This window comes from Pangasianodon hypophthalmus, chromosome 19 (genome assembly GCF_027358585.1).
Source record: "Pangasianodon hypophthalmus isolate fPanHyp1 chromosome 19, fPanHyp1.pri, whole genome shotgun sequence".
Classification (NCBI taxonomy): Eukaryota; Metazoa; Chordata; class Actinopteri; order Siluriformes; family Pangasiidae; genus Pangasianodon; species Pangasianodon hypophthalmus.
Window position 1 is genome coordinate 4,596,364 of NC_069728.1, and position 21,900 is coordinate 4,618,263.

A 21,900-nucleotide genomic window follows, 5' to 3' on the forward strand; every position below is an offset into this window, starting at 1 on the left:
CTCTCAAACTGAACAGAAAAGTAAAAACAGTATTTAAATAATTCCACAAATACACAAATACATGTGGAGTTTTTTTTATTACTAACATTTGGCATCAGTTAAGGAGATTAACACAGATTTAATGTGGATTTAAATGTGAGTGACTTCTCAAAAAAAAAAATAAAAGGCTGATTATATATTATACATTTACTGGAGGGTCCAGTGTTTATGCCGTGATTTAATCAGAGATTTGAACAAACAAACAAACAAACAAACAAAAAAAGCTGCTGAATACATTTCACTGACAAAAATGATTTTAGTGTTTGTGTATGTACACAGGTTAGGCTCCACTGCATATCCTTTCATAATGCTAACATTGTATTCGATCCCTCAACAGTTTTACACACACACACACACACACACACACACACCTCTTCCTCTCTCACTTTTTTTCCAGTTCTAGTGGGACTGGGCGATACTGGAGAAGTACTCCAGCATGTCCTGTATGGTGAAGTCCATGGTGATGCCTGAGCCGGGATAGCAGCGGTTTATCAGCCCCTCAAAGTGCTTGTACTGCCGGATGAACTCGTCCTGCATGGAGTGCCACACCACCTAGTCAAATGAAATTTATATGGAAACACATCATCAGTGGTTTGTTTTCTGCCCCCAAAACCATTATCAGGCAAGACGCTGATTTCATCTTCATCCTATTAAAAAAGCTGCAGCATAATTATAAATTTAGGCCTGCAAGCAGCAATTTATGGGCCCAAGCACCAAAGGCAGGGACGTGGGAAGGCATTTTACGTCGGGGCAGCACATGTGGCAAGCGCTATGCTGTCACACCCCAAGGACAGTCAAAAAAAAAGTTTCTTTTAACCGAGAATATGTGTTTATAATAATTATACCAAACAGCAGCTGAATTAACTACAGCAGCATGGATTATTGAATATTTATGACTATAACATGAATGATAGGTTTATATTAATGTGCTCCTTCTAATATGTTATTGTTTCTATAGTAACGGCTCATACACAGGGATTTGTACAGTGGACGCTCCACATAATGTAAGACTAATAAACATTAAAAACCTGTTGTTATATAAGAAAAGCATACAGTCACTGGTATGACGAAGTTTTCTGTTAGGAGACGTAACTCTTATGGAAGGCGTCTCAGGTGTCAGTGTTAGAGAGTTAGTTCCTGTTATCACTTACATTACAGCAGCTCTAAACAGTAGTTCCCTCACCTGCTTCTTTTTCTCCTCTATCTTTACGTTAATAAATACACAGCTTGAGAAACTGGAAAGCACAAACGTCTCGGTCCTGAAGACTCAAATCTCGCAGACATTCAACTTTAAATATAACTCTGAACAGTTAAAAAGCGTGATGAGTCGTTCATTAATAAATTAAAATTTGAATCACTGGCACATTGCTGTGGTATAAGAGGAACGCTATCTCTGATATACAAGCTCAAAAACTACTTAAAATATTCAGCTTTAAAGTTGTTTTAGCATTTGTTTATCTATTTATTATTATTTGCAGTTAAAGGAATCCTGCAGCACCCTCAGCACCTCCGCTTCCCATATCCTTATCATAGTTCAAGAGCCAGCATTGCCATGTGGATGTTATTACGCCGCATCACTGAACACACGTGAATTTTGAGTCACTCATAAGTGAAATTACACAGCACGTCCAGGTTGAGTGTCATGACATGTTAATTAATTGCTTCAGCTTGGCAAAGCCATTCAAGATACTAACATCATCTTCTCAATATACAGTAGCATCATGAACATGCAGCGAAACATGTGGGCAGATGATGTTTCTGATGAACCGTGCAGAAAGAAAAATATAAAGAAGGTGTAAAGAAGCCTCGCGTCCTGTTGCCAGCTGGTGGCACTATGACAGTGAATCAGTATTGGCATGTGCAGGATGTACAGTGGAATTATGCGACACTTCCTGTTTGTGTGGCGTGACATGTTAATTGATTAATTAATATCTCAAAACATATTTTGAGACTTTGCAAATACCTTTGCAGTTTAGCATTATGGATATTCTGACATCATCCTGACAAAACTTGGTGTGAATCTGATGAACGCTCTAGGGAAGAGGAGTACGAAAAAGTTTGGCATATAAGCCAAGCGGTGGCGCTATGACAATAAATCACTAATGACGTGTCTGTGTGACTCTTCCTCCATCAAAAAGAAAGGAATAATAATAATAACAATAATAATAATTAATAAGTACAACAGGATTCTTTACACCCTTGGTGCTTGAGCCCTAATCAGCTAATGGAGTATAAAAGATAAATAAAATGTTTCCTGGGCCAAACTGAAATGGATTCGGATCACTCACTTGTAGAAGACTTTCTTCCTCACACAGGTGCTTGTCCACTTTCTTGTAGAGATTGTCCAGGCCTTTCTTCACCTCTTTTCCTGGGTATTCTTTAATCACCTTCCTGAGCTCCTGTTTGTTGAAAGCCAGCTGGTAGCTCACCTCCTCTTCCCTCACACCCTGAGCCACGCGCGCCTCCACCCCCTCAAAGAAGTGCTACACACACACACACACACACACACACACACACACACACACACACACAAAGTGAATACATGTATGCTGTTTTCTACATCTCGCTCTCTTACACAAACAGACAAAACAGAAATGAAAATTCAGAACAACTGAGATCACACTAACTATTCCAGCTCTTATTTGCTAATAGTCATTTTAGTGGTTTAGAAAGAAGAATTTGTGTAAATCTCTGCTCCTTACATTGAGTTTTTCCAGTGGCTGACCCAGCGAGTTAATAACATAATACTGGAGATGGTCTGTGTATTTCTGCTTGGCTTCCTTTCTCTCCGTCTCCAGACACGAGATCTTGAGGCGTGACAGAGTGGAGAATATGTGGTGGAAGTTCTCCATCATCACAACATCGCGGGGGGTTTTCTGACTCTCATTGGCCACTTTCTCCACTGCTCCCAGTCAGACACAGACACACTAATCAGCAGCTAATCATTTATTAATATTCGTCTGATGAATTACAGATATTTCCGATCAGAGCAATCTTACAGACTACCATAAACCACTTAAATGTAAGTAAGTGATTTTTTTTTGGCGAAAAGCAAGTCTATCCTACAAATCAATCAAATTTCTCCAATTATTAACAGCCAGTCAATATATCCATTGAACAGTGATGAACAATCTGACTAAGCTAAGAATCTCACCGTTTATGAAGACAGCTCTGATGAGTTTGACATACGCTTTATCCAGGTCACCTCGTCGCTCTGCGTTACGGAAAATGGTCTCAGCCAGTTCAGCAAATTCCTCAAAGACTGTGACGAAGGACAAGATCCCCACTTTGCTCTTCTTAGAGATCTTTACCTCCTCCATCTGCCTGATCTGACCAGACTAAGGGCAAAAATATATACGCAAATGTGAAAATCAGCAGCACAGTAACTTCGACTTTATGTTATTTTTAAACCCAGCTTTTTCAAGGGTGCCAGTAATTCTGTAGCTGACTGTAAGAAAGCTTCATAAGGTGTGAGAAGATAATGACCAATAGTTCTGAGAGAAAATATAACTATTTTCCTGGCATTAACAGAGAGTGGTTACTTTATTCTATATTCTCTAATTATTCCAGTATTCCAATTACTATAGCACTGGTAGCTGTCTAAGCTTCCTGTGACCCTCGACTCACAATACACTTGTCGAAGTTCCTCTTGACGGTGACCAGCACGTTGCCCAGTGTGGTGCTGAGGAAAGACGCAGGGTCCACGTTCTCAGCCGTCCACACGTGATGGCTCATCTTCACCAGCATGTAGAGTGAGTTGAAGCTGTCGATTTTATCGCCAAGCGCGATCAGACTGTTAAGTTCCGTCTCGATGCTGTGGAAGATCTTATTCATCATCTGCCGCACCATATCCTTGCTGAGAGAGAGCCGAAGAAGGAAAGTGGGATGGTGAATAATTTCACATGAAGGGGAAAAGAAAATAAAAGCCAAATATTACAGTCAAATAAAGACATGAATATGGGGCTAGATGACACAAAGACTAAAACTGGGTAAAAACAAGAATCAGAAAATTAGTTCCTGGCATTAATGGAACTTGTTGGCTAAACATGGACTGACAATCTCTTCCATGATGACGTAGTGTATGAGTGCGGAGATATGAGTGTTCACTTACTCTGATGATATGGAGTGTCTGTGCTCACTGGCTGGTCTGGACTGGAGCATTCCATCCATGTCATCCATGGTTTCTCCCTAATGAACATCCATCATAATATCGGTATAATATCAGATTTAAGTCACCAAAAAGACACACACACACACACACACACACACACACACACACAAACCTGAGCTGGCGCTGGCTGATGCTGCAGTTTAAAGAACTTGCTGATGAAATCCTGTTCAGCCAGACACAGAGGCTCCAACTCACTGAGGACCTGCTCGAAGATCTACATACACAAACACAAATAAAATTCCACCTTAAACACTTATATGTTCAGATAAATACAATAAAATACTCCAAAGTCCAAAGCAAATATGTAAAGGATCACAATGACTCCAAAACAACTGTATTTATTCTGAAAGGTATTGCTGTAAGAGGTAATGTTAGTCATTCCCGGACATATTATCTACGGAATTAATTAAGTAAGAAAGAAAACACAACGGAGCATGCTCTTATAGGAAAATCATCAGCGATGGGTTGGTGGGATGTGGCCTGACTCCAAAGGGGAGTTACTTTCACCACTACAAAGTTGATTATTTTCTAATACAGCACATCAGAAAAGTTAGGTCCTGTTATCACTTACATTATAGCAGCCGTTATAACATAACCTCTCTCTCTCTCTCTTTTTTTTTTTTTTTTCCTTGATGTTAGTAAGACAATATAAACAGCTTTTCATGTTTTCAGAGAAACCTGAAAGGGCAACGTTCTCAGTCCTTAACACACTCCTTCAGTGGAAAACTTTCGACACCAGAGGCTCCTTCCATTGTTAAATAAACATCTCCTTACATAAAGCTTCTCCTATTATACATTTTTCTTTGTTTAGGGTTAAATTATGTGGAGCGTCCACTATCCAAGTCAATGTGAATGAATCGTTACTATAGAAATGATAATATATTATAGTGAGTACGTTCATATAAACCTGTGATTTGCGCTGACGTCAACACTACTCATGGTTGTACTGACCAATCAGATTTAAGACAGACTATAACCTGTCTTATCTAACCTATACCTTAACACAGACTATAACAGAATTTCGGTCCTTGCCTTGTCAAACTTGGTCCTGTCAGCCACGTCCAGGTCAGAGGCGGACATGTTGCCCATGTCCAGCAGAGACGAGGATTGTGAGCGACGGCTGTTGGAACTGCTGACAGCCAACTTGTTGAGACTGGAGGTGGAGCCAGTGAGCTTCCCTGAACTCCCATGAAGACCTGAGAGAGTCCCAGAGAAGACAGACACTCAGAGAGAGAGAGAGAGAGAGAGAGAGAGAGAGAGAGAGAGAGAGAGAGAGAGAGAGAGAGAGACGTACACTGATACAGCACAAGTACTACAGCTAATCGCAAACGATGGCCTATACTGCCTTACTTATCTTACGTATTTACGCTATTATCTTATTTACAACTCTGGCTATACGTATATCACTATTCCAAAGACAATAACCATATTCAGAATATAGCATGCAGATTACAGTTAAAGTTTTATTTAGTCCGAAATACGTTTTCCAGCTTCCAAGTCTATTTTTTATTTAATTATTTTTTTTTTTTTTAACTACATGTGATTTTCATCCCTATTAATGTATATTGACTGGCCAGGAATGATGTAGATGCCTCCATGTGCTCACAGTTCCCTGAAACGTACAAATCAGACCTCAGTCTTAAGTGAAATGACGCCACGAAAAGCTTGTAACAAACAAAACGTTTGAGGTTAGTCTGACCATCAAAGACACGTGTAAAGCTCTGCAAACAAATGTCTAGCGAAAGACACATACGCATACATATGTGTGACAAGCATGAGTTGTTGAGAGTGATATGAAAATGTTCATATGCATGTAAACCTGTGTGTTTGGGTAAGTATATGAGGTGCACTGTGGCACTTAGAGAAAATGAAGCGTTGAAAGATGCGTGCTGCGTGGTACTTACTTTCCGTCTCCTGTTTGAGAGCGCTCTCTTTCCGAGGAAGTGTGGCTGCAGGCCAGTTAGAAAGGCAGGCATCAGAGACAGAGACACGTTAGGCTCATGACATGCAGTGGGACTCAGGGGTTAGGGGTTAGACATGAGGTCAGAGATATACACAGTGACATGCGCTCCAGTGTCTGAGTCGGCTTTACAAGCCCAGTGGCTGCTTGAAAACAAAATTCACCAGCATTTTGTTTTCCACACAACAGAGAACAATGGGATAGAGTCAAGTCATCTCCATCTGATGGTCAGCATTGTACTAATTACAAGCTAAAGCTTTATTAGAGGCCTAAGTGTCTTTTTTACTACACAGATATTAGAACAGCAAACAGGACTGCAACAACTAATAAACAAAATCAATAAAATTTGATAATAAAATTAGTTTAGTTCATTGTAGATAATTATTATCGATTAGTTGAACTGAGTCATGAAGCACACTGTCGTGCACAATATCACTTCAATTATTAGAAAACACATTTGATGGAAATGGCGGTGCATGTTACGACAGTGAAAACAGTCCTCTATAGTATGGAAACATTTTACATTACACTACGCTGTTAGCCTCATGACATCACTTGTGTTTTAATGTGAGTAATATTTTGATTTGTAATCAGTCATTTGTGAGAAACAGTGGAAGCGTGATGTGCTTGAATCATGCTTATGAACCGTTGTGTATTGAGTTGTCCTAGTTTATCCAGGTTTCATTTATGGCCAAACTTATCGATCTTTCCTCCTGCTCTATCACAGAACATTATCTCGTATTACTTTGGCCAAAAAACAACGGGCTGGTTTGAAAATGACAGAACATGGTCTCAAACAATTGATTGGCCTACGAGATGAATATTATCTCAGTTCAAAACACAACTTGTGTCATGAAGCATGTGCATTATGCAGTGTTGGGCAACGAGTAGTGACGCTATTTGAATGAAATGGCTTGTAAGTAGCTAGAAATTTGCTACATTGCTTCATCTTCTTAGCATACACAATATATATTATGTGTATATATTAAAAATATATATTGTGTATGCTAAGAAAATGAAACAACATACAGTACTGTGCAAAAGTCTTAGGCACATGCAAAGAAATGCTGTAGAGCAAAGATGCCTTCAAAAATAACGAAACTACATGGTTCTACATTTAAAAAAACACTATAAAGAGCAGTAAACAGTAATAAATGAAACAAAGTCAGTATTTGGTGTGACGATCCCTCGCTTTAAAGAAAAAAAAATAGTAGTCTCAGGTACAGTGTGTGCAGTTTTATAAGGAAATGAGCTGTAAGTGTTACTGAGCATCTTGCAGAAGCAGTCACAGTTCTTCTGGAGACTTTGACTGTCGACTTGCTTCTTATTTTTGCAGCGAAACCCAGCAGCCTTCATTCTGTTTTTTTTTTTTGGTCTGAAAAGTGTCTCTTATGTAATATGCTGCTTCCTTTACTGACATACAAACATTTTTCTGTAACATTTAATTTTGTGCTGGAAAACTAATGTTTGGAATCTAAAATGTTTTTACAAATCTATAACAAAGTTTGTACCAAAAAAAAATAGGGTGCCTAAGACTTTTGCACAGTACTGTATATTTTTAATAAATGTTGTCTGTCAAGTCGCCATTGTGCAAGCATTGGTATTTCATGTATTTTAAAAACAATCCAACTAATCAATTAATTGAAAAAGAAAAATCCAAAGATTATTTGAAAATCAAAATACTTGTTATTTGCAGCCCTAAATTCAAATAATATTCATAATTATAATTAAGCCACTTGCACCACCAAACCTTCAACTGAGTAGATGTAGATAAATATAATCATTGTATTATTACATAACAAATTAAGCTAAAATAATCTGGTATGCTTAAGAGATGTTAAGCGTTGTGATTTTAGGCATTTTAAGGCACACCAGACAGTGTAACCTCCCAAATGTTTACTCCAAGACTCATAATGAGTCGTTAGCAATTCAGATGGTCTGTCCAGTATGACACTAATGCTTTTGACGTCAACAAACTAAAGTGTGTTTTTTCATTAAGAGCAACATTAGAGCAAGCAATGACAACTCTATCTTCTGTATCACATTAGAGTCAGACAGATGCACGAATGCAAGCAAAAGGTCGGTGCAAACACAGGACGAACACTGAGCACAAAGTTGACAATGCAGAATTTGCATAATGAGGAAAATACACAAATAAACACTAAGAATAGACACAAATCTTACCAAACTTTCCCTTCCCTTCTTTGGTGGTTCCAGCCATTTTGATTTTTGCAACCTCAAAGAAGTCTTTGATTTCTCTCTCGTACAGTCTAGTCATGTAGTCCACATAGGTCTAAGATAAATAAGAAGGGGGCGAGACAGAAGATGCTTAGTTTACTCTTACTAGAAATGTTATTCCAAAAATGTGCATGGTGATAAAGTGATAACATGGATTTCTCCACAACTATGAGAATGTCTCAATCTCAGGGATGTTCTGATGCTTAGGATGATTACGATGATGATGATGGTGATGATGCAGGTGATGAAGAATGCTCACCCTGGACAGGCCGTCGTACTTCTCTCTCTGCGTGTTCTTCAGCCACTCCATCAGTTTAGCATATCTGAGCAGGTCTCTGTGTAGTGGGCTGTGCTTGGGCAGGGTCAGCTCTGCTGTGTGCTGAGACAGCGTCGAGCTCTGATCATGACCCTACACACATACAGATACACACACACAACGTTTAAAAAACAAAACAAAACAAAAAAACATAAGTGCATTGTACAAGCACTGACACGGCAAAGCACCTCTAAGAAGAGCATACACACTAAAACAGAGCGTCTGAAGACATCACTGTAAGAAATAATTCGTTAATAGCAACAAGCAAACCTACAGGGATGATCTTATGATGATCTAAAAACACAGGCAGTTAGTCTGAACTAACATTCCCTTACAGTCAGTGTTTCATCCTTGTAAGGGAATCAGAGCTACTCTCCTGACACTGGCACACATGCTTCTCTTTCTCATATCGAACAGCGTGCTTTCTGACTTTCTTACCCCACACCAACACTTCCAACCTCTGTCTCTACTGCACATCCAGCAGCTACCGGGCCATATTCAGAATTGAGTGAAGTGTGAATTAATATCAAAATGTGCCCATCAGTAGTAGGACCTCAAAACAAACTGCTGCTTGGACAGTGGCACAAGGTGTGTGTGTGGGGTGACCTTTTTTATGGTCAAAATAGAGGTGTGTATCAGGACTGGGATCCCACGTGACCCAACAAACAAGTCGTGAGTGCGGGCGTTTTATTCTTTCATGTAGGTGCGAGTGGGCTGTCAAATTTTAAGCTCACAAAGGAAGCAAGGCCACAAAGAAAGGCAATGTTTATTAACACGAGAGCTTATAGTGTGATTGTGCAGCACTGCATGATGTACAGTGGGTTTGGAAAGTATTCAGAACCCTTCAATTTCAAAGTAAAAAACACTTTACTGTATTACAGATTTTATAGAATGGTGGGCTCCATCAGTGTAAAATGGAAAAAGTGTGGAACCACCAGGACTCTCCCTAGTCTGGCCAAACTCAGTAACTGGGCTAGAAGGGCTTTGCTAAGGGACGTGACCAAGGAAAAAAATGGCCACACTAACAGTTCAGAAGCCCTTTGTAGAGTCTGGAGAGAGGACTTCTGCTGGAAGGACAACCATCTCAGAAATGCTCCATCAATCAGGTCTTTATGGTAGAGTGGCTAGACAGGAGCCACTCCTGAGTAGAAGGCATATGGCAGGCACTTAACTGACTCTGAGAGCTTGAGGAAAAGATTGGTCTGATGAAACAAAAATGGAAATTTTTGGGCTGAACTCCAAGTGCTACATCTGACGAAAACCAAGTACTATTCATAAACTGGCTAATAGCATTCCTACGGTGAAGCATGGTGGTGGCAGCATCATACAGTGGGGGTGCTTTCAGTGGCAGGGATGGGGAGACTGGCCAGAATTGAGAGAAGGTAGAAAGCAGCCAAATACAGAGAGGTTCTTAACCTCTGTTTTCTTTTCCCCTTCTGTATTTGGCTGCATTCTACCTTTTCTCAATTCTGGCCAGTCTCCCCATCTCTGCCACTGAGAAGCATGCCCATGCTGACTTACAGCCAAAAAAACAACACTGGAGTGGCTTCGGGACAAGTCTCTTTGAGTGACTTCACAGACCATCTGTGGAAAGACCTGAAGATGGCAGTTCACCAACACTATCAAATCTGACAGAGCTTGAAAGGTTCAGCCAGGAAGAATGGGAGAAAAATGCATGTGTGCAAAGCTTGTAGAGACTTTCCCAAGATTCAATACGGTAACTTGTGCCAAAGATGATTTAAAAACGTACTAAATAAAGGATCTAAATGCTTACCTAAATCAGAAATTTCAGTTTTTGACTTTTAATTATTTTTAATAATTTTTTTTAAAAATTCTAAAAACTTGTTTTTGCTTTGTCATTATGGTTTACTGTGTGTAGGCCAATGGAGAAAAATGGAAATATATTCCATTTTAAATTAAATATATAACACAATAAAAGTGTACAGAAACTACAGGGGTCTGAATGATTTCCAAACCCACTGTATTTACTGTGTTCATTCATTCATGTTCAGTAACTGCTTTATCCTGGCCAGAGTTATGGAGGGAGGTTTAAATGACTAATTTGTTTATACTTTTGGAAATTATTTGAAATTCTTGAGCATAAGCAGTTATTTTGAGAGAACATGAGTGTTTACTGGAATTCACAATGCTTCAATTCATTCACTTTCTGCTTCTATAAGTAGTAGGATCTGCTGGACATATTAAGTCTGTTAGGCACTTAAAGTTGGGGGATTCCAGACAGTCGACCTCAACATATTTACAACACATTATGTTACTAATACCTGTTTATTTATATATTTGTTTTTTACATTTTCATGTAATACTGTTAGTCTAAACTTTATTTTTTTCTCTTGCTACACCATATTCCAGCTGATCACAAAAAAATCTGATCAACTTGATCAGTTCTCCTACATTTTGTTTCACTCATTTTTTTCTGTTATATCAGTTAGTATTTTGTTTCAGGCTTAAAGGCAAGTACTTTTTTACATTTTAATAAAATCCTACCCTAAGGTCGATTCTTAAGAAAAACCTGACAATCCCAGAGGCATAAAAAGGTTATTTCAATAATCTGAATGCTCACAAAATCAACCCATGCACCTACATAGCACTACTCTGGATACGTTTATCTTTCTCTGTGTATATTTTGAACTTAAGTTACCGAAGTCACCAACTCTGAATATGGCCCACAGTTATAGCATGCAGTTTATATGTATATATATTTTAAATACTCTTCCAAACTATTTCACTACACATAACCAGGAAGCATAAGTAGCAGTTCTCACTGAACAAAACAATGCAGTGTTTTTATTTTCTCCACACCTCTAGGTGGTGTGAGAGAGAACATTAAATTCAGACAGAGCCTGCTGGTGGTACTGGTGAGTTCATGGGCTTGTAGACATCCTGAGATGAATAAGACACCACACACATGCTTCTGTGGAAGCAAGGACATTCGATGGATGTTAGTGGAGGCAGTGAAGATCACAAGTTCGGTTAGAGTGGGCGGGTCAAACAGGGGGGAGTGTGTACTCACAGGGAGTGACAGACAGGACGACCTATAGAATTGAGGAATGGTCATTTTGAAGTGACTGAAGTGGTTGAACTAAGAGTGAAGCGAGGTGGCACAGAGAGACAGAACAGTTCAGAACAGCAGCAGACTGGTCACAGAACGAAGAAGATCAATCAGAATAGGAAAACAGTCACAGACTAGGGGAAAAAAAGGAAAATGAACAGGGCTTAATTAAGCAAAAGAATTAAGAAATGTGTGCACAGTGACCGTTACCTGGTGCACAAACACATTGTTGAGGTGGTTGGTGAGGCGACGGGCAAAATTGTCTCTGAGCTCAGCAAACAGAAGCTGCTGCTGCTTCACGGCCAACAGCTTATCATGACCTGACACACGCACACGCACACACACACACACACACAGAGATCACAGAGTCATCACAGAGCTTTGAAACCATAGCCTAAGTTTAAACCCTAGCATGTTACATGTTATGTATGCTCATCCACAATTACTCTGGCCATTGCTTTCAGACATGCACATGCAAGACGGCATGTCACTGAACTTACACGGTGTCAAAACGTTCATTTACAATATATATGTATATATATATATATATATATATATATATATATATATATGTATATATGTTAATATGGAATATTTCTGTTGTAGTACTGTAGATGTTCCACACACACCTGGTCGGAGTGCAACGTTCATACACTGCAGCAGAGCCTCGGAGGCATTAATGCAGGCCTCGATACCTTTAGGAGAAGACAGGTCTCCCTCCTGTAGAGCTCTGATATGCCCTTTAGACAGATCCATATAGTTCTGTAAAGACAAAGAGTCATAAACAGAGTCTTTAGTTTTCCCTGAGACTGCCTAGATCCATCCCAGCTCCGACATTAAACATGGTCTCAAATACTGGCGCATTAGCAAATATCTATTGCGTTTATTGTGTCAAATATCTGTAATGAACACAATTTAAATTTAAACATGTTTACTGTTTCAAAACCATCATGTTATACTTATAATTTATCTTCATTTGCCTGATGCTTAATGTACTGATCTTTTGTGTTGCACTGTGATTTGACTGCTGAAACAAGGATAGTGTCTGTACACCATCATCCATCCATCCATCCATCATCCACACCACCCCCAACAGCACAGCTCCCATGGCTCCTCACCACCAGAAACTGGATCTCATCAAGAAGCTTTCCGTTGTTGGTTTTGCTGATCTGAATGAGTCGGTTGCTCTGAGAGATCTGGTCCATTTGCTCCTTGACGCTCTGCAGCATTTCCTCATAGCTCAGCAGCTTTCCCTCGATAGCATCCACCTCAGCCAGCGCCTCATCCAGCAGCTGCATCAGGATGTTCACCTGCTTCTCTGACGCCATGATTGACTGGATGTTTTCCTGGATGGGTGGAGAAACAGTTAACAACAAAGAATGAATAGGAAATGTGCCAAAAAAAAAAAAAAAAAAAGCCTCCAGGTACTCACCCCATCCAGGACCTGCAGCTCTCGGGAAAGTTTCTCAGCGAAGGCCTCGGCATTGGAGATGGCGTACTCACACACCTTCATCATGTTCTCAATGTCCTGCTCCTCCCGTGTGTTCAGTTCTTGGTAGTCGTCCAGAGCGTCCTCATCACCACCGGTAACACTCTGACTCTCACCGCTAGGGACGGACTCTGAGGAAGAGGCATGTATTAGGGTGCTAATACAAGATATCTACAAATAAACTGTTATTACACGTACAGGGCGCGCACACACACACACACACACACACACTCTGTTAGGGACTACACATAATGTGTTGGGTAGAATTTAATTATTATTGGAGTAGAAATGTAGATGTTCCAGAAAACAGGATTGTTGAAAACAATTTTTAAATATCATTAAATCAATTGTGCTGCTGCTACCTCTACACATTAAACACACACACACACACACACACACACATACACACATACAATCTTTCAGTAAAAAGCTTTCTTTGTGCACAGATCAATGTCAAACAACTCTTGCTATATGAAGGTGAATTCAAACAGACAAAAACCATCAGGGGTGGTGCTCCAACTCAATGAGGGGAAAAAAGAAAACGATAAAGATGAATGGCAATGGAGAATGGAGACAAAAGAGGAAAAGCAGGTACTGTACCAACCTTCAGGGAGCTCTGGCCAGTGAGAGATTTAAGGAGAAGAGTGCAGAAGAGAAGTTATAAAGCGTTATAATGCCACTTAGTGAAAGAGGAGAGGGAGAGAGAAAGAGAGTGTTTAATCACGTAAACTAGGTCCATTTTGGCTGCATCAACAGACCTTACAATTTCATGCACCTATTAGTCACCTACTGAACTTTTTCATAACAAAGCTTATACTGTTACTATAATACATGCATACTGGCAGTTACACAATCCCACCACCAATTTAACTATATGCACATGCTATTACTCCTCAGCACCAGTAGTGAGTGGCATAAACTCAGGCTCTACCTTCCAGCAGCTGGGGGCTGACATTAACGAATTCCACTTTCTTCCTCAGGTAGCGCTGGTTCAGCTTCCAGATGCAGGAGATGAAGGAGTTCTTCTCTGCCGTGCTGCTGGCCACCCAACGATACACCTTCTCAAAGTGTAAGTCAAACTCTGGGTTCTCCTACAGAGGCAGGGGAGACCATAAGAAAAGTGAGTTATGAGAAGAATTATTAAGAATGATAAAGATGTGAAACATGGAATGGTTAGAAAACACACTGCCACTTCCAAGACTCTTTCCTGCTATAATCATTAAACTACTACCCTAATGATTATACGCTATAGTGTAATTACTCTTAAGCATTAGTTACCCCAGGTTTACACCCTGCTATTTTCCTCTCTGGAGTGGAGGAAAAAAAAAAACAGTCAAATATGAGTGTCCTTAGTGTTATTTTGTAGTGAATGCACTGATATCACATCCTGTTTGCTCAAATCCTAATCCTTTCCCTTTTTAAATGAGTTGCTTTTTCACTAGGCAAATTTTCATTTGTGTTTGAGTTGGCCAGAGTTTCATCTGAAACAGGTATCTGTATCCTGTACATACTGGAAAGTACACATATTTATAATATTGTAGTGCGTGATTTGTACATACAGCAAAAAAAACAAACAAACAAAAAAACAGTAAACAGTCTAAAATATGTTAGTGTCATTGGGCTTCATTTATCAATCTTTTAGTAAAATTGTGTGTAATTGTTTGTGTAAGCCAAACCAAACGAAAATTTTTCCAGAAACAGTCATTTTCTTCGTACTCGTGTGCGCATATTGATCACCCGTAAAGTGTAAAGCGTGTTCCAGACACAGCTCATTTGCATTTAGTGACGCCCACAAAACTCCATAAAATTTCAAGTGCACAGACAGCTGGGTTTGAACAATCAGGGTAAAGGCTGAAAGACAAAAGTGGAAGTTATTTTGACTCACTTCTACACCAATACAATATTTAGTAATATATAACGTTAACAATAATTGTAACATAGGAGTGCTAAATCTTCTGTCAGCTGAGGCGTTTGTTTACGGCTTACGGTTTTGTGAAGACAGAGCGGCTCTTCTTCTGTTTATACAGTATCATTTCTTTTGTCATAATTAAAATATTAATTTTATTTGTCTTAATTTATGGGTTTGTGTTGGCTCGCTTTCCTTATTTTTCATATTCTGTAATTAAAGCTAATAATATAAAATGACTGGTTTTCACTAAATGTTTTTGATGGTCCCTGATCTAGTGAATTAGCATGAAAATGTGTTTTTGATAGAGACTCCAAATCATTTCTATAAGTCGCTCTGGATAAGTGCGTCTGCTCAGCGCTGTAAACGTAATAAAAATAAGCAATTTAAACTCGACAGTATGTTCCAGATATAAAAGTGCAGTAATCCATGCAAATGATATGATTTGAAGTTGATCATATCAAGGTTCACATTAGTCTTGCCTATGCATAATTTACACACACTGAAGAGCAGGAGTAGGATAGGAAAGGTTTTCCGATTTTTACGAGATTTTCATAAATACCAAATTTCTTGCGTGAAAGGTACAAAAAAAGTACATTTTCACTGAATAACCAGCAATACTTATAGCAAGTAAAGAGCAGGCATACATATAATACAAACTGGTATAATGGTGAGTTCAAAAGTCATGTCGGAAAGATCGTACTTACGAGTTGAACGCACATGAATCACACCACAAACTCGGGAAATTCTGGATTTTCTTTGAGCTCCGAGTTTCCGAGTTGGTGGCGTGTCAGTAAGAAAACATGGTGGAATCAAAGGATACAACATCTGTAGTTGACTTTAAATTTGTTGAAATTGAATAGGTGTTTAGCAGTGACGTGTCATTTTCAGGATTTTTTATTTACAATAAAACAAGCTAACTGCCTGCACAAAATATGATGGCACTGGACAATTACAATACAATATCTAACAATAAGGATTACAGTGGCTTCCTAAATTTAAAAAAAAAAACACACCTGATGAGCGTTCATCTTCATTTTTCATTTTATAGAAGTAGAGTAAATAAAAAGAACATGCTGTATTTTTTGTAGTTAATTAAGAGAAGGTACACTGCCATCTTGCTCCAAGTGACTTGAACGCACCTGATGTCGTAATTGCTACAAACTCTCCAGGAGGACTTGAACGCACAGTAAGACCACACCTGAAATTTTCCATTCTCTCACACCCCACCACCTCAAGCTTACCTTGGTGGCATCTTTGGCATCAACCTCTGACAAGTCACGGAGCTCCCAGGCCATCTGTCTCTTATAGAAATCTCCTTTATCTGACTTCTTCACTTTCACCACTTTCACCTGCACGGGACGCTCCGTTGTCACTAACAACCAAAAAGAACAACGACTTTAACCAGTCATCACAGAGCAAGGCCATTATAGTGCATCCATTGTTTAGACTCATTACGTGATCTGTGCTGCAGCCACATTTCTCACGTGAATAATTACAACAAAGCTAACGTCAGATCAGTGCAGGAGAACAGACACAGCTGCGGGGTTTTATGACCTACCTGTGGCACACAAGAAACAGTTCTTCTTCTTCTTCCCCGCCTTGCAGACATTGACGATGCTGAGCAGGCGCTCATCATTGGGAGTAAAAATATCCCTCTGGAGAGCATGCTTTATGGCAGTCATTCTGCTTCCTGGAAAATATCACACTTTTAGGTTGTAGATTCAACCCAGAAACATTAAGATGCCAAGGATAAAGTTGTTAAGACAAAAAAGACCATTTAACATTCCTTTAACCCTTTCATGTATAAATTATTTATATGCATATCCAGATTCTTTATGGGTTTTTTTATTACTGTTAAAATAAATAAATAAATAAAAATAAATAAATAAATCGCATGGCATTTTGACTTTGAAAAGAAAAAGCATAATACCTGAAAAAAAAAAATAAACGAAAAAATAAATAAAAAATTCAGGTCTAAAATAATTTATGTTAAAGACAAAATTATATAATTATAATAGAACATACTATATCATAATTCTAGTACAGACAAATTATTGAATTTACAGACAAATTTTAAAAAATATATAAAACAATATTTTTGACCTGTACAATATTTACACAGTTTAGAACTGTTGCATGATCGAATAAGGTAATTTATTTTATTTATTTTTTAATCTAAAGTTTTCGGCACAATGCTTATTTTTTTCTGCCACACTTTTTTTTTTTGTGCAGAAAGTTAGTAGAGATAGACAGGCAGAAGACAGGTATTAGAGAGAATCTAATTTGGAGGTAATTTATATCTTATATTTTCCTACACACACACACACACACACACACACACATATATATACATACATATATATATATATAAAACTGAATTAATTAAATTTGAATTAATAACTGAGTTATTAATTCAAATGATTCAGTTATTTAATGTGTTGCAAAAATATTTTGTGTAGAAAGTTAGTAAAGATATAGCAGACGCATGCTGACTGAGAACAAACAGTTTCCTAAATATTTTCCTAAAATATAAAAAGCAACTTAAATTGACTGTCCATACGCCTGTATGAAAGGGTTAAAAGATGTTTATCAGATGAATGAACAGTCATGAAATTTAAATAATGTAAAACCATGCTTATTTTCAGTATTTTAGTCCTTCATCTGTCTGTCTGTTTGTTTGTTTGTTTGTTTGTTTGTTTGTTTATCCTTGGTCAGGACAGAATGAAGCAGAGGAACTACAGAATCAGGTATATGGCTGTTTGAAGATTAGGACTGAGGTTCATTTGAATTCCTTTGTAAACACAACAGACACTCAGTGGTGACAAACTTGTCAGATGCTGTCCTTCATTTAGCAATGCAGTAAACAACTAACACACTGCTGCCTGTAATAAACATGGTGCTGGGATTAAGAGAGCAAACACCAACCTGTCACAAGTACACAGCTAACCATGCCAGTGACTGCCCTGCTACACACTGTATCACTGTTACACACACTGTTACACACACTGTATCACTGTTACACACACTGGTACACACACTGGCACACACACTGACAGGAGCCTTTACACTTAGCAATAGCAATAACACGATTAAACACAACCGCCTAGTCAGGCTGACATTTAGCAACACCGGATATGGAAAAGACCAGTTCAGCTAGCTTACCTCAAACCAGCTGAAATACTGCTGAACTGCAAGCTTTCTGCTTTAATTACTACTTCTCTATTTATATATACGCATTTATAACTGTTTCCAATGAAACTAATATCTGTTTAAGAGACACAGCTCAAACACTGTGCACCACAACAGCTCGACTTCCGGTCAGACCTCACTTTCCTGGCTTCCTGGTTCAGCGCCTCCTACCGGCTCGGATCAGTAATGCTCATCAGAGCATCAGACATCCTGCCAGTTTATTAGGAACACCTCCACACCTGCTCATCCGTGCACTTATCCCATCAGCTGATCATCTGGCATAATATAACATCATGCAGATGCAGCAAGAGCTTCAGATAATGTTCACAAGAACATTATCTGAAGAGACTCGGCACGGTTGTTGAGACAGATGATCTGGTCTGAGTGATTTAGAAATCACAGAACAGTCTTTAGTGTTTATACAGAATGGTGCGAAAAACAAAAAACATCCAGAATACTCCTGGCTGATGAGAGAGAGGTCAGAGGAGGACAGCCTGACTGGTTCGAGCTGACAGGAAGGCTAAGGTAACGCAAATAATCACACTGTACTGTCCAACAATTACAACTTTTAATTTATTTTTTTTTTAATTTTTTTTTTTTTTGCTTTTTTACCATTTATATTTACATTTAATGCTGTGGAACGTCCACAAAACAATTTAATTCTTGTTATCGCTTACGTTATAACAGCTGTGAACAATCTCTCCTTCGCCAGTCTTTCTTTTTTTTCTCTCTCTTGAAGTAAATAAGACAAAAAAAAAAAACACACACAACATGTTAGCAAGAAATCAGAAAGTGCTCTATCCTGAGGACCTTCCCATGATGGAAAACTTCCCAAGCTTTACAAAGCACCAATACTTTAGACTCTTTCTTACAGAAAGGTTCACCATACGATTTTCCTTGTTAAAAAAACATGGTTATTATTTTTATTTATTATTAGGCTTAGATTATGTGGAGCATCTGCTATACAAGTCCCTTTAAATGAGCTGTTACTATAAAAATGATAACGTATCAGAACAAGTGCATTAATATAAACCTATCATTTGAATTAGAGGTAAGTACTGTCAGATCTGTACTGTTATAGAAAATTAATCCACACCTTCAGATATGAGAATTCAACAGTGCTGTGGTATAATGAACACTGATGGTAGGAGTCTCAGGTGTCAGCACTTTGTAACACTCAGTAATTCTTCAGGACTTTATTCTTTCTGGTTTCTTACTAACTTGACAAGCTGATTTTTTGTGTGTGTTTTATTAAACTTCAAGAGAAAGAAAAGAGAGAGAAACAAAGAGTCTGGTGAGGGGACAACTGTTTACTGCTGCTACAATGTAAGTGTTAACAAGACCTAAATTGTTTTGTGGACTTTTCACAACAGTAGATGTAACTACAAACTGTTAAAAAAAACAGTATGAATAATTACAAATGTGCAATTGTTGTCAAATTGCTGTGAGAAATAAAATGCCAGGATATACTGTTAAGGGAAAATATAGCGACGGTAATGGCTCTCTGCTTCACGTCTGTTCATATCACACCACCCCATCATTGAGTTTTATTTCTTACTCAAACAATTTGTAACTGAGGACCATAAACCCTTCCCATATGCCTTGAATCCAACACCACATGCACAAAGTAATGGTATATACAGCATACAGCACAACAGTGAACTTATCTGTAGGAAAACTGAGTGCTTTATAAAGTGTTTTAATTAAACTCTTGTAATAGATGTTGTCAAAATTTCCTGATGTTTTCTAGGGTTGAAACGTCTCACATTAATTCCTCTTATGTTTTAATTATTGCATGAAAAAAAAAACAAAAGCTGTTAAATAATAGGTTAGAGATGAACCACCTGAACCACATGACACATTACCCTTTGTAAATGCACGTTACATGTAAATTAGAATAATATAATATATGACAACAATAATATTTTAATCAGTGAATAACATATCTGTTAACAACTTCAGAGGCAAATTTGTTTCTGTGGCATTTGCTGTTTCGCTGTTTTAGTGCAACTGGAGTCAGTGGTAAAAAATGACCTATTAAAAAATGACTCACATCAGTGTTTGGATGAAGGCTGAGAGCTCGGATGATCCGCAGTTGCATGTGAAGATGACAGCATGTAATGGGCTGTTAAAAAAAACAAACAGAGAGCCTGATGGTGATCTTCCATTTCAGCAAAAGCCAGAATCCCCCTCCTACCACACACAACTGTGTGAGTTAGTATGTGTCTAGTTTGTGTTTAGTCTGTGTTTGCCTTGCACTGGGCATTTCTATTGTATGTACACTGATGTTTAACTCCAAAATCCTGAAAAATCTTCTAAATATTTAAGAGTGGGCCAATACAGATGCATGAAACTTCATATCATAACATCATTTCAAATTAATGAACAAAATTCACAGAAAAATGCAAGAAAAGTTAAGACCTTTAAGCTATATATACATATATATGGGGTGCAGAAATTTCAGCTTTATCTTCAGTATTCTGGTCAGTGTCACAGTGGATATGGCGCCTTTAGAGAATCTTGAGGAAACCCGTGCACGCATGAGCAGAAACTCCAGACAGGTAATAACCCAAGCTCAGGACTGAGCCGAGGGTCCTAGAGCTGTGACCTGGCAACCCTACCTACTGCACCACTGTGCCATCCTAGTGCAGAAATCTCTGTAAAAAAAAAATAAATTGTGTATATTTTAGACATCAAGCTTGCACACAATGTTCTCTGTCTCATATTACTAGTCATGTGCAACATACTAACCAAAGCTACTGTATATAAACTACTGTAACTTTCCTGGTCTTAGTAGCAGGCTCTTAACATCGATGACTAATCAGTGCAGGGCTGGTTATTTATGCAACACACTGCTTCACAAAGGCAGACTACACCATAAGGGACTCGAGTCACTCTGCACACACACTTTTCTCCCTCCTTCCTTCTGGTAAGTGGCTCAGGTCCATCAGCACACACACATCCACGTTCAGGGACAGCTTCTTCATGAAAACAATAAGACTCTTGAACAACTGGTGATTGCATTAAGTGTCACAGCCTGGCAGCGCTGCAGACACTGAGGACTTAAAGACTTAACCCTGTCACTTTACACACTGTATATACAGTATAATATACATATAGTATCAGTGCTACTAGCTAGCATGCAGTGGTGGCTCAGAGGTTAAGGCTCTGGGTTACTGAGTAGGTCTGAAGGCTGGGGGTTCAAACCCCAACACTGCCAAGCTGCCACTGTGGGGCCCTTAACCCTCTCTGCACCATGGATGCTGTATCATGGCTGTGCCTGTGCTCTGACCCCAGGTCCTAAGAAGCTGGGAAATGTGAAGAAAAGAACTTCACTGTACTGTAGGGTATATGTGACAAATAAAAGGCTTTCTTTCTTTCACCCAAATACATTGTGTACCTGGTGTTACAGCTTAACCTGTTGTGTCTGTTACTGTAATGTTGAACACGCAAGTAAGAATTTCAGTGTATGTTAGACAGTGTATTTGTGCACATGAAAACAACAAAACCTGAAGCCTG

At 38.7% G+C, this 21,900-nt stretch overlaps 1 protein-coding gene across 6 annotated transcripts; it reads right to left on the reverse strand.

Moving 5' to 3' along the window:
• Window positions 1-58: 58 nt before the first annotated feature.
• On the reverse strand, window positions 59-18,533 carry exoc1 (exocyst complex component 1). 6 transcript variants are annotated; one of them, XM_053242241.1, is made up of 21 exons: window positions 18,355-18,533; window positions 16,751-16,882; window positions 16,434-16,564; window positions 14,215-14,374; window positions 13,227-13,414; window positions 12,913-13,140; window positions 12,424-12,556; window positions 12,005-12,114; window positions 11,756-11,824; window positions 8,668-8,817; window positions 8,355-8,463; window positions 6,115-6,159; window positions 5,781-5,822; window positions 5,243-5,406; window positions 4,323-4,424; window positions 4,151-4,227; window positions 3,667-3,895; window positions 3,194-3,377; window positions 2,742-2,941; window positions 2,328-2,522; window positions 59-591 (listed from the first exon to the last, which is right to left on the reverse strand). In XM_053242241.1, exons 2-21 carry the CDS (start codon window positions 16,872-16,874, stop codon window positions 439-441), a joined length of 2,793 nt encoding a protein of 930 aa, XP_053098216.1. In that variant the 5' UTR covers window positions 16,875-16,882; window positions 18,355-18,533; the 3' UTR covers window positions 59-438. The 6 variants fall into 6 exon arrangements, with proteins under 6 accessions (XP_053098216.1, XP_053098217.1, XP_034169399.1 ...); XM_053242242.1 differs by lacking the exon at window positions 11,756-11,824; XM_034313508.2 differs by lacking the exon at window positions 5,781-5,822.
• Window positions 18,534-21,900: the final 3,367 nt, after the last annotated feature.

Excerpts from the sequence above, each read along its gene's own strand:
- exoc1 (XM_053242241.1), bottom strand. The coding sequence starts at position 16,874 with ATGACTGCCATAAAGCATGCTCTCCAGAGGGATATTTTTACTCCCAAT. Across the intron at positions 5,407-5,780 it reads ATCTACATCATTCCTGGCCA|GTCTTCATGGGAGTTCAGGG; the intron begins GTCAATATACAT and ends GGACTCTCTCAG. Across the intron at positions 3,378-3,666 it reads GGAACTTCGACAAGTGTATT|TCTGGTCAGATCAGGCAGAT; the intron begins GTGAGTCGAGGG and ends TTTTGCCCTTAG.